The 12104-nt window shown below is 41.5% G+C and overlaps 2 protein-coding genes across 2 annotated transcripts in view; both read left to right on the forward strand.

Moving 5' to 3' along the window:
- uevld (UEV and lactate/malate dehyrogenase domains) overlaps positions 1–11881 on the forward strand; it is an 82326-nt gene extending 70445 nt beyond the window's left edge. Inside the window, exons 2-13 of the mRNA XM_052060098.1 lie at positions 5323–5410; positions 6934–7018; positions 7118–7183; positions 7257–7420; positions 7486–7624; positions 7699–7793; positions 8753–8858; positions 9220–9390; positions 9894–10058; positions 10207–10291; positions 10391–10514; positions 11260–11881. Of these exons, the coding sequence (XP_051916058.1) occupies positions 5369–5410; positions 6934–7018; positions 7118–7183; positions 7257–7420; positions 7486–7624; positions 7699–7793; positions 8753–8858; positions 9220–9390; positions 9894–10058; positions 10207–10291; positions 10391–10514; positions 11260–11424 (1407 nt within the window). The 5' untranslated portion in view covers positions 5323–5368 and the 3' untranslated portion in view covers positions 11425–11881. The remainder of the gene's footprint in view (positions 1–5322; positions 5411–6933; positions 7019–7117; positions 7184–7256; positions 7421–7485; positions 7625–7698; positions 7794–8752; positions 8859–9219; positions 9391–9893; positions 10059–10206; positions 10292–10390; positions 10515–11259) is intronic.
- On the forward strand, positions 65–4692 carry spty2d1 (SPT2 chromatin protein domain containing 1). The gene is made up of 6 exons (XM_052060075.1): positions 65–575; positions 1400–1514; positions 1584–3032; positions 3681–3837; positions 3928–4005; positions 4103–4692. The coding sequence occupies exons 1-6, from the start codon at positions 513–515 to the stop codon at positions 4194–4196; spliced, it is 1956 nt and encodes a 651-aa protein (XP_051916035.1). The 5' UTR covers positions 65–512; the 3' UTR covers positions 4197–4692.
- Positions 11882–12104: the final 223 nt, after the last annotated feature.

Genomic DNA, 12104 nt, shown 5'->3' on the forward strand with positions numbered 1-12104 from the left:
AATTAATGGAATGGAAATGACATCCCGTTATCTTTCGAATTCATGGCGATTTCAAACACGGAAGTACGTCTCATTGAGCATGTCATTTCCGCAGATTGCCTTCGAGTTCTTTGATATTTCCCGTCGCAATCGTCGACCAAATACCAGTCGCCTAATGTGTTTTGAGTTTTTTATGTTTTATTTCAGAATTACTGAATTTGACTGAATTGCTTCCAATAGTCTTATGTATCGGCCTGCTCACATCCAAAGCTTCTTGGTTACCCCTGACGTAGGCTTAGCTAACTTTGCTTCTCATTGCTAGCCTACGCTCGGGACGCAAAGTAGTTTTGTACATCACTGTTTGCCACAAAGTTGACTAAATACATTTCTAACAAGACATACGTAGCGTTTACGTGTATCACGCCAAATCCAGCGTGACAGCTGTGTGAGCTGTTGGGAACGCTCAAATCAATCAATCTCCCCACTGTTGGAGTTTTGTCCATCGAAAAAGACAGCTGCTATATGCTGCTAAAATGATGGACTTTGACAACGTGCTGTCAATCGCCACTCAAAATCAGGGCGTCGGCAGCGTACAGGTAAGTGAAATGAGCAAAGATCTTGTGTTGAATTTCGAGAAAAGTAGGCTTTCGTGCCCGATCGCGTGGGCACATAAATGCCACCTCATCTTGGCTGTCAATGAGTTTCCGAATGGAGCATTAGCAACCTTGTTGTGAACGTTCACCTGTCTGAGCACGTATATGGTTACTGTGAATACGACGATTAAAATACCATGTATTCACGAAGTAATGTTCACGCAATTTATTGTCATGCACGCATAAACAGACCATAGGCAGTCTATTCTCAAGCTAAAAAAATAAACACACATTACTAATCCTCCATGTGCATCTTATTTTTCGACATAACCTGTTTTAGCACAACTTTAGGGGTATTTTCCATTAAAGATTTTGGCCGTATTTCAAATTGTACGTCACGTAGAGCGTTTGTGCTGTTAAGTCCCACTGTGAATATGTGTCTGTCACTACTCCCGCTCCTTATGTCATCCATGAATTTGCAGGTTAACGTTCAACTTGATAATAACTGAAAGAAGGGGCCATCATGTGACGTTTCAACTTTTAAAGTTGTAACTGGACCAACCTTAACTCGGAGTGTGCGATAAACAAGAGTTACACATCCCTTTTGGGCCGGTGAACTTTCTGTATGTTGTTTTGGGGATAATAAAAAGGCTCTTAATATTAGTGTTACAAAAAACCTTGTAACTTATTTTGGTTTGGACTGAACTTATGGGATAAGAATAAAATGTTCACATTGCTGACTTTCACTCAGCTAGTAGCCTATTTCAGTGTTAGATGCTGACCGGAGAAGATTCTTTCTAATTATATTATCCTCTTTTTCTCAACAGAAAAGGTATAGTTTACAAGCTGGTCCCCCTAAAAAGGACCCAAAATCAAAAGGGGTAAATCCTGCTGCTGTGCAGGCACTGCTGAAGAAGCGACAAAATGATGCCAGAATCAAAGGTAAGAAATGCAATTTGTTTTGCATGCAGTGTGAATTGTTTTAATGAATACATTTATGTATGTTTCCAGAAAATGAATTGAAGAAACAGAAGGAGGAGCTTCTGGCAAAAAGGGTTGAGCTGAAGTCTGATCGTAAAGCGAGAGCCATGGCTTCCAGAACGAAGGACAATTTCCGAGGTTACAACGGCATCCCAGTGGTGGATGTTCCAAAGAAGAGGAGGTCAAAGCAGGAAATTGAGAGGGAAAAGAAAGAGAGTGAAGAAACATTTAGAAATTACTCAGTTAACCCAGAGGATGATGAAGACAATTATGAGTATGAGCAGACAGATTCTGAGCCCGATCAAGATCCAGAACCTCTAAGACCCGGCAAAGACTCAGGTTTTGGTGGATGCAGTGGTGGCTCCAGAGCCTCTCCTAAAAAACCAAGCAGTGCTCCCAAGCCTGTCGCATCCAGCATGAACTTTGCAGACTTGCTCAAATTGGCTGAGAAGAAGCAGTATGAGCCGGTCGAGCTAAAAGCAAAAGTGGTGAAGGAAGAAAAGCTCCGCACAGCCGAAGAGTTAAAGGAGCTTGAGATGGAACGCAGAGCAAAGAGCCGCAACAAAAATTTGAAGGCAGAGAAGGGACACAAGCCTCAGTCTAGTTCTAATACCATGAGAAAAAACATGTCTGAAAAAGAGACAAAGAATTATAACCCGTCAAGGAGTTTATCAGAAAGGCCAAATCAGTCCAATGGGATAGTGAAAAAGTCTGTAGCAACACCTTCGAAGGTCACCAGTGGTGAGAGAGAAAGAGAAAGACCCAAGATCCCAATTACTTCGAAAGCCACTTCTCAGGTTCCTGCCAAAAAGGGGGTCCCTAAGCCTTCATCTAGTCATGCATCTAGCATTTCCAGTGACCTTCGATTAAAAAAAGACAGCACCTTATCTTTTCAAGGAAGACCTTCAGGCATACCTCAGTCCAAGCCTCATGCTACATCTGTCAGAGAACTCAAGCCTTCAAATAGCAACCCACAAAAAAACAAACCTACTCAGCGCAGCTCAGCAAAGCAGGAGCGTCCAGTTTTTGGAACGGGAGGACCACCGAGGTGTGCAAGCAGTCCTGCAGTAAAATCAAGTGGTCATTCCACGGTCAGACCTTCGTCAAGTGGCCGTCCTAAAGAAGGGAACCAACCTCTGGCAAGGCCAGGGGTAACACCGCAGCCAAATGCTATTGGGCGTGGCTTACAGCCTCACCTTGCTAGTAGAGGGGGCCGGCCACCGGGTTTTGTACAGGGTCGAACCTCTAGCGGAGGACCAGCCATCGGACCAGGTCGAGCTCCTGGCGGAGGACCACAACCCTCGGGCAGCTTTGGATCAGGACCTGGGAGACCCAAGTGCACTGTGGTGTCTGAGACCATCTCATCCAAAAATGTTAGCGGAGCCAGACCAGGTGTTCCCCCTCGGCCAGGCATATCACAAAGACCCGGCATGTGCCGTAGACCAGAAGGGCCAATCAGACCTTTGAACAGACCACCAGGTAAAATATAAACAAGACTTGACTGTAGTTATCATTCATTTTGCATTGGTAAGTGGTAAATATTAGGGTTTTTAAAATTTGTTTTAAACTTTTTTTTTCTGGCAGTGCAGAAATGTACAAATGTAAATTGATAATGATTCTGTTCCTGGCTTGATCTGCAACATGTCATCAAATAGGCAAAAATGTTGATCAAAATAAAAGCACATTGTTTGTAAATGTTTTATTTTAAATCAATCCAAAGATAACAAATCTGCTTTCATGGAAGGCAAATGGAGGAAATCTGAGAATATTTACTGTTGAGAGGCGGAAATTTTGAGGATGTGGACAATTTTAAATGAAAGTTTCTAAACCATTAATCCAATGTAATTATCGATGAATTCAAGAATTGATTAGCTGTCAATTATTTGATTCATTATTGTATCTCTACGTGTAATCAAGCTCGCATTTTGAGTTATGAAAGCTATTAAAAATGTTAAAAACTTCAAATAATCGAGAGTCCAACTGCAGGTATAGAGAATGTGTACAATTAATTGGATGCTCGGTGAGATGCAGTATGTTCTCGCCGACAATGCATTTCAAGTTCGATCAGTTAACACTACTTTGTTATAACATCCATACTCGATTCCTTTTTCTTCATCTATTATCTAGGTACAACTCTACCACCCATCACTATAGCATACAAGAGAAAATATGAAGAGGAAGACGAGTATGATTCCGAAATGGATGACTTTATCGATGATGGAGATGATGAGCAGGCAGAGGTTTCCAAACACATCAAGGAAATCTTTGGTTATGACCGAACCAAGTATGAGTTGCTAATATCCTTCTGTATTCTATCATGTGAATGATTGTATGCTTATATTCTTTTTTTCCCTTTTTAAACTATCCCACACAGATACAAAGAGGAAAGTGATTATGCTCTCAAATTCATGGAGAGCAGCTGGCGAGATATGCAGAAAGAAGAAGCAAAGAGGTAACAAAGTGGATTACCTTGATTTTGCATTTTCAGGCATTTTCCATCCTTTGAGCTGCCTTTACTGACTGTCATTTTTTTGTCTTGCCTGTCTTAGTCTAAAATTGGCTGTGCAAGAAGATTTGGAGGAGGAGCGAAAAGAGCAAGAGGCGATGAAAAAGATGAATACCAAGAGGAAAAAAATGAACTGAATCACTTGAAATTATTGTAATGGACAAGAAAGACTCCAGTCGGCTGGCAATAGGACAATGCTTTTGATATTACTTCATGTAAAGCACACTGGCACACCGTTATTTTCACTTTTCTCATCTTGTTTTTACCAACACTGAAAGAAGTGATCATGACATTGAAACAGGAAAGGACCTTGAAGGATACATGATATTGGTTAAAGTCAATCAAGAAATAACTTGTAAAAGCGAAATATGCACAGATGTCTCTGGTGTTAGATACATGTGGCTTCCCCCTCCCCCTTATTTCTCCCCATTATTTATTTCCTTCCATCAAAAGTAGAGTCATTAAAGAAAAGAAATAGTTTAAAAAGTAATATTTGAGCGTGAAAGTGTTTTTGTTGAAAGCTGGCATACAATGCCTGCGATGCCTCTTTTTGAATCATCGACCGTATTTCACATAATTTGGATTGTTAATACACAAAACGTGTAACGTTTGTTTGTAAAAGATTTCGAAACAGGTGGGGCTTGAAGAGTCGTGTCTTCTTAAAATTTGATGTGTGAAGGCGAGGTGGACTGGTAATAAACAGGTCAAAAATATGCATGATGGGTTAATTTAAAGATTCCATAATTTTTCCGATATGTGAAGTTTGGTGTCAACGGTGGTTTCACTTTGTGTGCCCTGTGATTGACTGCATGGTAATCATCAGTTAAGAGTGTACCACGAATCTATCCCAATGTCAACTGGGATTTGCTCCTACTCACGTAAGACCCTTACAACATTCACGTGCTGCTTAAATAGATGACTGGAGTATGAAGACATTGATGTGAGATAATGGGGTTCGTCAAGACTGTCACGAAATTGGGGTAAAGTCATTTTATGTCTGCTGTCAAAATATGATAGAAAAAAAACAATGTATTTACAAACTTACCTATGCAAAAGCGGGGTGGAAATTTAAAGTCCACACAAGAAGTCCACAGCCGAAATTTTTATAGCTGTCAAACATTTTCCCAACTTTATTCGCAATAAATGTCAAGAAGCAAGATCAATATGTTCGTCACGAGCCACCGTACTTGACTAGGAGAGGGGAGGTGCTTGATATTACCTTAGCTACTCGAGGAAGTTTGCGGAAGTTAGTGAAGTTTATCAGAAGCAAGAACCGAGAGGGAGCTCTGTAAACGAAATCATTCCATAGATGGACCTCCGATCGGAGAAAATACAGCGAGTCATATCCAAGGTAAGTCATAAACGCCCTCCAAAATATGGGACTTTGGTAGTAAAACTATGACTTACAATGTAAATTGCCGGCCCGCAAGCACAGCCTCCTCACATAAGTTTACCGCTGTCAGCTGTCAACTGGCTCGACCAGTTCCGTGACTCAGTCTTTCCTAAATTAACACGGAAGCGTTGGATCATTTTGAAAACTGAATGTATTTTATGTATTCTGATTTAGATTTGCCAAGATTTAACAATACCTGATTCCTTTAACATTCAATTGAATGCTAACGAAGGTGGTTCTGTCGTTGGTCATCTAGTACACCCGTACTAAATTACGACACAAATAAAATAGCTAAACTAATTTTCACAAGTTTGTAGAGCTTAAAAATATCTGTCTATCTATCCATGGACCCACCCACCCATCCATCCTAAATACAGTGCTATGAAAAAGTATTTAGCCCCTTCCTGATTTCTGTGTTGTTTGTATATTTATCACACACAAATGTTTCATTCATCAAATGAATTTTAATATCACACAGAGACAACCCAAGGAAATCCAAAAATGTAGTTTGTAAATGCCAATTTAGTTGATTAAGGCACCAAAAAAATCCCAAACTAGCTCCCTGTATATGAAAAAGTAACCCACCCTTTGAAAATCACAAAGTAACTGTGACTAACGGCAGTTTAGTTCAATTTCAAAGGCAACACCATTGCACCACATTTGTTGAATCAAGAAATCACGTCAAAAGAATCTGTCAGAAAAAGTTAAGGTGGCTACACGATCTTAAGAAACAAATTCATCATGCCGCGATCCAAAGAAGTTCAAGAAGAAATTAGGAAAAAAAGTTATTGCTTGATGGGACAATGAATTCTGCTGTCTCCCGGAAAGTCCTGAAGGCGAAAGTCCGATCACCAGTTTGCACCTTCAAATGCAAGCGCTCTTAGATCTTGCAGTTGCAGTTCATGTCAGAAAACCCTCCACTATGGCAGAGTAGAAAAAATTCTGTGAAGAAGAGTGGGCCAAAATTCCTCCACAGCGATGTGACAGACTCCACCAATTATCACAAACGCTTGATTTCACTTATTGCTGTCAAGAGTGGCACAACTCATTAGTAGGTTCAGGGAGCAATTACTTTTTCACAGAGGGAAGAGTAGATTTTGATTTTAGTTTTCGGGCCTCAAATTAAATGGGCATTTAGAAACTGCAACTTTGTTTGTGATAAATATGCAAACAACACAGAAATCAGGAGGGGACTAAGTGGGTTTTCAGCCTTTAAGGAGGCACACCTCTACAGCTGACTCTAGGTGAAAGGCAGGTACACTCCAGACAATCTTGCTCAGGGTCACAGGTGCCCCGGGATGCAACTCGCAACTTTTGGATTGAGAGACAACCGCTCTATCACCCTAGCCATGCTGCCTCACCTGAGCCAGGCCAGAGGAAGCACAACAAAGCGCCAAAACAAACATGATTCAATCTAATAACAGCCAATAGGAAGAAGAAACAATTGAATTGATTCTATCTGCACATGTGTCTAACTTCAGTACAAGTTCCACGATGTTGCTCTGGAAGAGTTGGACAAGATTGAGAGCACCTTTCCTGGGATGATCCCTACTGTAGGCAGATATAGTGAGTTTTCTGCATGTTCACTACTCTCTCTCTCACACTCACACACATACACGTACACAGGGACTGCAATGTCCCACTAACCTTTGTTCCATAATGCAGCATTCAACGATGGCTCCCAGAAAGAGCTCCTCAAATTGAATGGCAACCTTCCAGTCAAGTATGAAGGTAAGATTTATATTTGAAAACGTCTGGTTGCTTGTCCTGTGATGAAGCACATCAATGTCATATCCTCTGCTAGGACGCTCCTACAACTTCCCCATCCAGCTGTGGCTGATGGACTCTTTCCCAGTCACTCCTCCCATTTGCCTCCTAAGGCCCACATCAGACATGATGATCAGGGAAGGCAAACACGTGGACGCCCGAGGACGCATCTATCTGCCCATGTTGCACAACTGGGATCACGTATGTTGTTCTTGTCTGTAAATGTTCAGCGTGACTTGATCTCATGAGCTCTTTCCCCGATGCAGCCCAAGTCATCAGTAATACAGCTTCTGGAGGAGATGATTTCCAAGTTTCAAGAGGATCCCCCCCTGTCCTCTACCATCACAGGACAGAAAGATCCACAGGAGCTCCTGGCGTTTGTCAATAATCTCCGGATCAATGAAAGTACGCCACTTGAAACTGCTCTGTTTATGCTAACCACTTGCCATTCAACAGCCTTTTCCTTTTTTCAATTTCAGGTACTGTCAGACACCACGATCAGCTGGTCCACAAAGTCTCTGTTATCGGAGGAGGGGATTTAGGAATGGCTGCAGTGATGAGCATTTTGGCAAAGGTTTTCAAGTTAATTAAGTACAATGCAAAAGTGTACGCACAAACACCATTAGAAGTACACAAAACATAATTTTCCCAAAGCTGTGTAAGCCGAAGAAGGACCGTTACATTTTAGCGCTGATCAAGATAAAGGAACAGATATCTGAATTTATTTTCACCATTTAAGTCACAATGGTAGAGAATGATGTTGGCACTTTTCTGGGTTTCAATCTCTCTGGTTTTCAAGTGTGGCATTCGTACATTATGTTCCCCCTTTTTGAACTTCCCACTTAATGTACTTCAAAGTCAAAGACTGTTAACCAGTAGTGTATTTGATTTGAAAATGCTTGTTTTGATGTAAATGTTTTTAGAGTATATATTTTTGCATTTGAACACACAATACGCACTTTGATTTCGTTTTAAGTCTTGCCTACAAGAAATACACATTTATAAAAAATACTGTATAGCAAAACTAAATAAAAAAAAGACCCCTCACCCCCCCCCCCCAAAAAAAAAAAACTACCGGTAGTAAAATCAAACAAACTTGCTCTGAAAGCTCATCAAAACTAAAAAAAACAACAACAAAAAAAGTCAAACCTAACTATAATGAAAATTCCCAAACTAGTCTAACAATGCGGCTACAAGGGGGGAGAAAGGGAGAAGTTAGTGACACAGCATCTTAAAATGGATGAGTTGTCACAGTAAAATAGAAAAAAAAATCAATTGTTCATCATTACAAATGAAACTATGCCTAAGGGCCTTAATGTCACCTCTTCCACGATGCTGAAAGGAGACTGCAGCAAACCTTTCTTCAACTTTTTGTCAACAGTCCAGAAGTTTGCATCAGCCCAGCGAATCATGGTTCTATGAGGTCATAATAGTTTACTGATGACGAGGAGTTTTGCGCAGTCACCATTCTTCCTGTCATACATTTGAATTGATTCAAAGAGACGGTTCATCCCTTTTTCTGTTCTCCTGCAGTGTAAAGTTGATAAACTTGTCTTCATTGATGTTGCTGAGAGTTCCACTAAGGGTGGCAGCACAGATCTGGAGATATTCAGGCTGCCAAAGGTGGAAGTTTCCAGAGGTGTGTAGTTCTTCATGCAGCCACACAAAATGTACACACTAAACCAGGGGGAGGCAAACTCTGTTCTATAATTTGCCTCGCCAATTACATGATCAAGAATCCTATTATTCATTCATAAAAAATAATATACTTTATACAGTTTTTCCTTTTACCTCATGGACAAATGACCTGAAGTATCTGTGTTTTCAAAGTCAGTTTGGTCCTTGAGCACAAAATACCCCCTGCACTAAATAACTTGATTAGATTCCATTTACATTGAGGAATTGTGCTGGCAAGGAATTCCCCACATTCTTCATCTGCTTGGTGCCTTCCGTCTGCAACACAGCAGCCATTTTTGACATTTTGACTCCGCTCTTGTCAGATTTGTCTGCCTCCAGGGGGTCCAGGGTCATCGTGGTGACCGCCAATGCATGGAGCGGCGATCAGTCGTACGTAAGCGTGGTCCAAACAAACGTCGACTTGTTCAGAGGGATCATTCCAAAGTTGGCGCATCTCAATCCCAGCGCGATCATGATCATCGCTTCCCAGCCAAGTGAGTGGATCCCCCGCTGACTGTTGTCGACAATGTTTTGGGGATATTAGGAAATTCTTACATCTACTGCTCTCAAGAAAGTGCAGTACAGGGCAGTTTGTGTGCTTGGAGTTCACTGATGTAGGGTGACAGGCCCAGTTGTAGTTCATGTCAGATGTGCTCGATTGGGTTGAGGTCAGGGATATGTACAAGCTCTTCCACAGCAAAAGCGTTGGACGTATTACATTTAAAGGACCTTGCTTTGTGCACTGGTGGCCCAGTCATACTCAAACTGTTCTCATACATCCTGTAGTTGCAAACAAAGAGCTGTGGAATATTTTATCGGTGTAAGCAGAATATTAGGTACAGCTCTCTTGATGAGGTAGTACTGCTCTACACCACTGCAAACAACAACTATGGAAATAAACATATTCTTTAATTAAGGGCGAACGAAGGGCCAAATTAATTCAATAGATTGAGACTGTCCAAAATGTCATCTTGTTGTCTTTCAACCTTCTCTCCAGTGGACGTGATGACCCACATTGCATGGAGACAGAGTGGCCTCCCGCCAACACAAGTCATCGGGGCAGGCTGTAATCTGGACTCTGAGCGTCTTGGTCACATTCTGGATATTTCCTTGAATACTCACAAACAAGCCTGGGTCATTGGAGAGCACTCGGACAATAAAGGTGAATGTGAAACACTCGGTGAGCTGTTTGCATGCTTTTGATTCTTGGCGCGAGTTCACTTGTATTGACTTAACCAGCTATGCTGCTCTATCTGCTAGTTTTGTCCTGCTTCCCATTGAAACTAACTTATCAGCACGTTGTCACACAGTCCCTGTCATGAGTAACAATGAGCCGGGCTCCAAAAACGGGCTGGAAATCCCAGGATCGGAGTCCACCAAACCACTGCTCAGCAGGTTAGATCCTCAGTTATTAATTTCACTCCAACACGGTATTCAACAAAGGACTTTTGAAAATAGTTGAATAATTGAAATGCCTGTGTTGTGTTCCTCCAGAGCCTTTGATATCATGAAGAATCGAGGTCAGCGTTCATGGTCTGTCGGTTTATCTATTGCTGACATCACAAACAGCATCCTAACAGATACGAAGAAAGTCCACTCCATTACCACTCTTGCCCAGGTGACACATAATGCTAAAAACACATACTGTCACCACCAGCACCACAACTGAGAAATCTTTGTTTTATAATCAACTCTCTGGTCCCTTTTATGGGGTAAAAGGGTGCACACATTAACCTTCCTCGAGCAGGGATGCCCTTGCTGTGCTGGTGGCCGTTTGTGGCCTGTTGCGTGTTTTTCCATTGTTCCGCTATATATTCTGATAAGGAAGTTAAACGCGTTAAGTGAAAATTTTGGAAGAGAGTAAGTAAAAATAATCCAATTTAAATGTGACAAGACATCATAAAAAAATACATAGTTCAACTTGTCACACCAAATGTAAAATTATAAATGGATTTAATTGTTACCCAATGTCGATGTTGCTTATTAAAAAAAAAAGGTGGAATGTTAAGATATCATACAATTTCATCATATATTCTCTATGGCTTATCTTGGTCGTGGGGGCATTAGCATTAGCTTTAGCAGGGAAGCCCAGACTTCCTTCTTCCCAGCCACTTCTTCCAGCTCTTCCAAGGGGATCCCAACGCATTCCCTGGCCAGCCAGGAGACAGTCTCTCCAGTGTGTCTTGGGTCATCCCCAAGTCCTCCTGCTGGTGGGACATGCGCAGAACACCTCACCAGGGAGTATTTTGGAGAGTTAACTGCGAATATTTCTTTATATTTAGGCCCACAATGTGTGCTGAATATCTTAAGTGTGTTCAAATGAGAGCTATTTAATGGGTGATTCATGTACACGGTTTGTTCAGGGCTGGAGCGGCATAGGAGCAGAGGTGTTCTTCAGCTTACCGTGCCTTCTGGGGTCGAGCGGGTCCATGCGACTGGCTGGTGTGTCACTGGGGAAGGAGGAAGACTCTAAGCTGAAGGAGAGCATCAGCTCGCTCACGAACCTCATGAGTCAGCTGAGAATATGAAGGATAGTGATTGCATTGTATTTCAGTGAAATCATTGATCAGTCGGGGGAGTGGCTTGTTACTTGTTGGCCTCCAATCACAAATTTGTACAAATTCTATATTTATACGAAACCCGCGGAAATATTTTGTGACAGAAATTGTCATTTGTTACATTTTACATTAAGCTATGCATATTTACAGTGACGGCAAAAACACTTATTTCTGCTTAGAATCATTTTCAAGGAATTATAAGTTTGATGTGATTTTTTTCCCAACCTCATAAACGTGGCAATGGGGCAAGAAGTCATTGGGTGAAGTGCAACCAAGGTATTTCAGTTTTGTTTTGTTTTTAAATTATTGAACAGAACATGCTCTTTGCACAGCTGGGCCATAAAAAGGACATGTACATGTTTGTGGGAGTGCAATAAACCAAATAATCACCCAGGTGCCTGAGTGACGAGGTATAAAACATGCACAATTTCTGTGTTTCTAACACTTATTTTACTTTAAGCGCTTTGTTACAGCTGCCGCTGTTGTGAAAGTGCTATATAAGTCAGCATGTATTGTATTGCTGCACAACAGAAAGCGACTGGACATCACCAAATTCCCACTCGGTGACTATGAATGTTAATGTCTCCGTGTTTGACTGGGGACCACCAGTCCGAGAGGTTATCTGCCTTTATGCAGATGTCAGCTGGCCT

This window comes from Hippocampus zosterae, chromosome 3 (genome assembly GCF_025434085.1).
Source record: "Hippocampus zosterae strain Florida chromosome 3, ASM2543408v3, whole genome shotgun sequence".
NCBI classification, from domain to species: domain Eukaryota; kingdom Metazoa; phylum Chordata; class Actinopteri; order Syngnathiformes; family Syngnathidae; genus Hippocampus; species Hippocampus zosterae.